Consider the following 3,409-nt stretch of genomic DNA (forward strand, 5'->3'; position numbering starts at 1 on the left):
CCATCTTTTCCTCCTGGGCCACAGACAGAACTCTTGTTTTAAGAGAGAAAGAAAGAAAGGGCTTGACTCACTGATTTTCTCTTCTTCTCCTGCACACTCAGGACTTGATGAGTTGGCTTTATTGCCTCCAACTCAATTGCTTTGCCAAGTTTTCTGGAAATAGAACATAAAGGCATAAGGTCATTGTCTTTGGGTTTACATCCGCTTTCCAAATTGCCTCCTGGGAAAATGAAATGGTACGCCACAGCGTACCTACTCAGCGCGAGCCGGAAGCGGAATATTTGTTCCCCACCCACTTGGGATATTGCCGAGTGTCTGTGGGGTTCGAGCTAGGTCAGGGGGACAGCTGGGGACACTCACTGATGCAGCTCCGCGGCAGATTTCATGCCCTCCGAGGCCCACGCCCAGGCGCTGCTGAGACAGCTAGAGGCAGAGAAGGGACAAAGGTGGCGTCATTTTCCAATGAACTCTGAGAAAAAAGCCTCACGCTCGATGCGCCCGGTTCTCTCCCCCGACTTCAATTTCTTGGGATGAAGTCGTGCCAACACAGGCATTTGCCCTCTAGTCATTGTACACGCTGCCTTTCTTCCCCAGTCATTTCTCATTCAGATTTTCATCTGTCACTTCACGTCTGTAGGAAATCAGGGTAATACAGCCACAGAGAGGCAATAAGGTGTGTGACGGGCTAGCGGGTGACAAGGCCCTCCGGGGGGTCTTCAGGGTCCTCAGTTCAGGGATGAATACATTGAGCTTCGAAGCAGGTAAATGACAGAGGACTCAACTCCTATCCGTCTCCTGCCTGCTGCTCTTGGACTCTGGATTCACCGCCTGCTCCCTGTTGCTTTTAGGAGAGCACCTGAGAACATCTTGTACTGCCATGGGCAGTAGTACCCCAGCATCACAGAGGGTACCCACCGACCCTGGAGGGACACAAGGAGGGTCAGGAAGGGTTACATCATCTTCTCCCACACCAGGGAGGAACGGAAACAGGAGAAGGAATCCTAGAGCATGAAGAAAGTGTCTTTTCAGACTTTAGTGGTGGCTACGTGGGCTACAGACCCGGATACACTGACCAGGCCACATGCTTGGGACTCCTGTTTCTCCTGTGTGACCTTGGAAGAATCACTCAGCTTTTCTGACCATCATCTAACTGATCTTTTAAAATAAAAATGCACTGGAATATCTGAGTCAAGCACCCAACACAGATTTTGGCAGAGAAAAACATTCAGTGAAAGCTCACCATTAAATACTGACTAATGTTGCCTAACAGAACACCCCAGAAATGCCAGCCCTCTTGACTGCCACGTGGGTGCTGGGGCCATGATGAGGCAGGACACACACCACTCCACCCTCCACCTCTTATTGGTTAGGAAGAAACCAAGTAACGATATCAAAAGCAGTATGGACACTCCTGCACTTTGTACCACCAACCACACTTGGATGACCTCACTTAATCTTTCCTGCAACGACAGGAGACAGGCTTTCCTTCCATTTGAAATGGCATTGAAACGAAACATAATTTGTCCTATGTTACACAACCAATAAGTGGTGAAGCTAGAATTTAAACCTGGGCAGTCTAAACAAAAGTCTGTCTAAACTCAACTCTGTGCCACACTGTCTCCTTTGTAGTCTACCAAAGGCTATCCTAGGGCTGAGGAGATAGCTCAGCAGCATAAGTGCCTGCCTGGCAAGTGCAGGATCATGAGTTTTTCCCTGGTACCGCATACGCATACATACACACACACACACCAGCTATCCTAAAAATGAAAATTGAGCTAAAACTCTGAGGAATTTTAAAGCCATCATTTGCTATTGCAGGTGATATCTAAGCAGAGTTGGGATCTGGGCTCCAGAACCCCCCGCCCCCTGCCTCCCATCAATATCAGAAAAAGCCTCTGTCAGAGCCCTGCTAGTTTGGAGTCTCATCTGCATACATTAGTCCAGACCTTCAGAGCAAATTATCACCAATAGACACTTTTGGAATACCTACATCTGTCCTCTCTCCTGCAAGGAAGAAATCTACTTTGTTCCTATTACTGCTAAATACTGAGAATGTGAACCAACATTTTTGTATCCATTGAGCTAAGGTCTTTACACACATTATCTCATTTAATATGCTCCATTCATTTATTCTCTCTCTCTTTCACACACACACACACACACACACACACACACACACACACACACACGAACACACATCATTATTCTATCTAACAGAGGACAAAATCAAGCAGAGGCCAAATTGCTTGTCAAATGTCACAGAGTAGCGATGACACAGAAGTCAGGCTTCCTGACTCTAAGACCCTCTGACTTACTACCACCACTTTTCAAATTAAATGTCATCACCAAGCCAATTATGAAAGAGGTTGTAGGGGTTAGAAGGACGCAGGGTGAATCCAGCTCTGTAACTGCATGGTTGGGAGTGCTTTTTATTCTCCAAACCTCAGTCCCTATCGTAAAGAGGGGTGACAGTCAGACCTCTCCGGGACTCGGGAAGGACTGAAGCAGAGAATCTACAAAGCCTGATACACAAGGCACCAGGCACATGGTAAGTGCCAAGCTCTGCTTGGTCATAGGGACCTGCCACATTTTTAAGGAGGCTGGAATGGACTATATGTCAGTTTTCACTATTTTTTAAAGAATAATTTCACCTTACCTCTGCCATGATACTTACTTTTTCTTGGTGCCCTGCAATACTTTGTTCAACTTGGTGGCCAGTTTCTGAAGTCCTTTGGCATAGCTGATTTCCAGGTTCGCCCTGTTAGCAAAGGTCTAATTGTTATATAGGATGTATAGGATGTGCTGGTCAAAAATCAGCACATACACACACACACACACACACGGACTCAGCCTGAAAATGACATGCCTACCTAAAGGAGAGATGATTTATTAACTATCAGGATCTACTTGTCCTTAGGCAACTCTTTGGGATTATCAAAGGAGAATATCTTATGAAACCTTCTTTCACACTAGTGTTGCAGGTAGAATTTTGTCTGTCAATAAGATGTCCTCAGCCTTAGTGGCTATGAATGTGGCCTTATTTGAAATAGGGTCTCTGCAGGTGATGATCAGGTTATGATGAAGTCATTAGGGTGGGACTGGAGCCAAAGCCGATGTCCTTATAAAGGGGGGCAATTTGGACACAGAGTCCGATGTGCGCGTGGGAAGAAGCCACGTGAAGATGAAGGCAGAGATGGGTGACACGTGGACAAGTCAGCGTGCAGAAGGCAGCAGCAATCTCCCAGAGGCTGGGAGAGCCCCATGAATCAGATTGTCGCTCACAGTCCCAGACGGAGCCAAGCAGGTGAACACCTGGACCCCTGCCTTTCTAATCTCCAGAACCGTGAGACTCTACATCGTTGTTCTTCAGGTCACCAGGCTGGGGTACTTTGCTAAGACAACAGCCCTT

The 3,409-nt window shown here is 47.0% G+C and overlaps 1 protein-coding gene across 3 annotated transcripts in view; it reads right to left on the reverse strand.

Moving 5' to 3' along the window:
• Nostrin (nitric oxide synthase trafficking) overlaps positions 1 to 3,409 on the reverse strand; it is a 64,137-nt gene that overhangs the window by 38,175 nt on the left and 22,553 nt on the right. For 2 of the 3 annotated variants that reach the window (XM_023719136.1, XM_023719138.1), the window contains exons 3-5: positions 2,675 to 2,758; positions 361 to 423; positions 72 to 153 (exon numbers count right to left, since the gene is read on the reverse strand). In XM_023719136.1, coding sequence (XP_023574904.1) covers positions 72 to 153; positions 361 to 423; positions 2,675 to 2,758 — 229 coding nt within the window. The remainder of the gene's footprint in view (positions 1 to 71; positions 154 to 360; positions 424 to 2,674; positions 2,759 to 3,409) is intronic. The other variant, XM_004634781.2, reaches the window with a different exon arrangement.

Source organism: Octodon degus, unplaced genomic scaffold (genome assembly GCF_000260255.1).
Source record: "Octodon degus isolate 3935 unplaced genomic scaffold, OctDeg1.0 scaffold00065, whole genome shotgun sequence".
NCBI lineage: Eukaryota > Metazoa > Chordata > Mammalia > Rodentia > Octodontidae > Octodon > Octodon degus.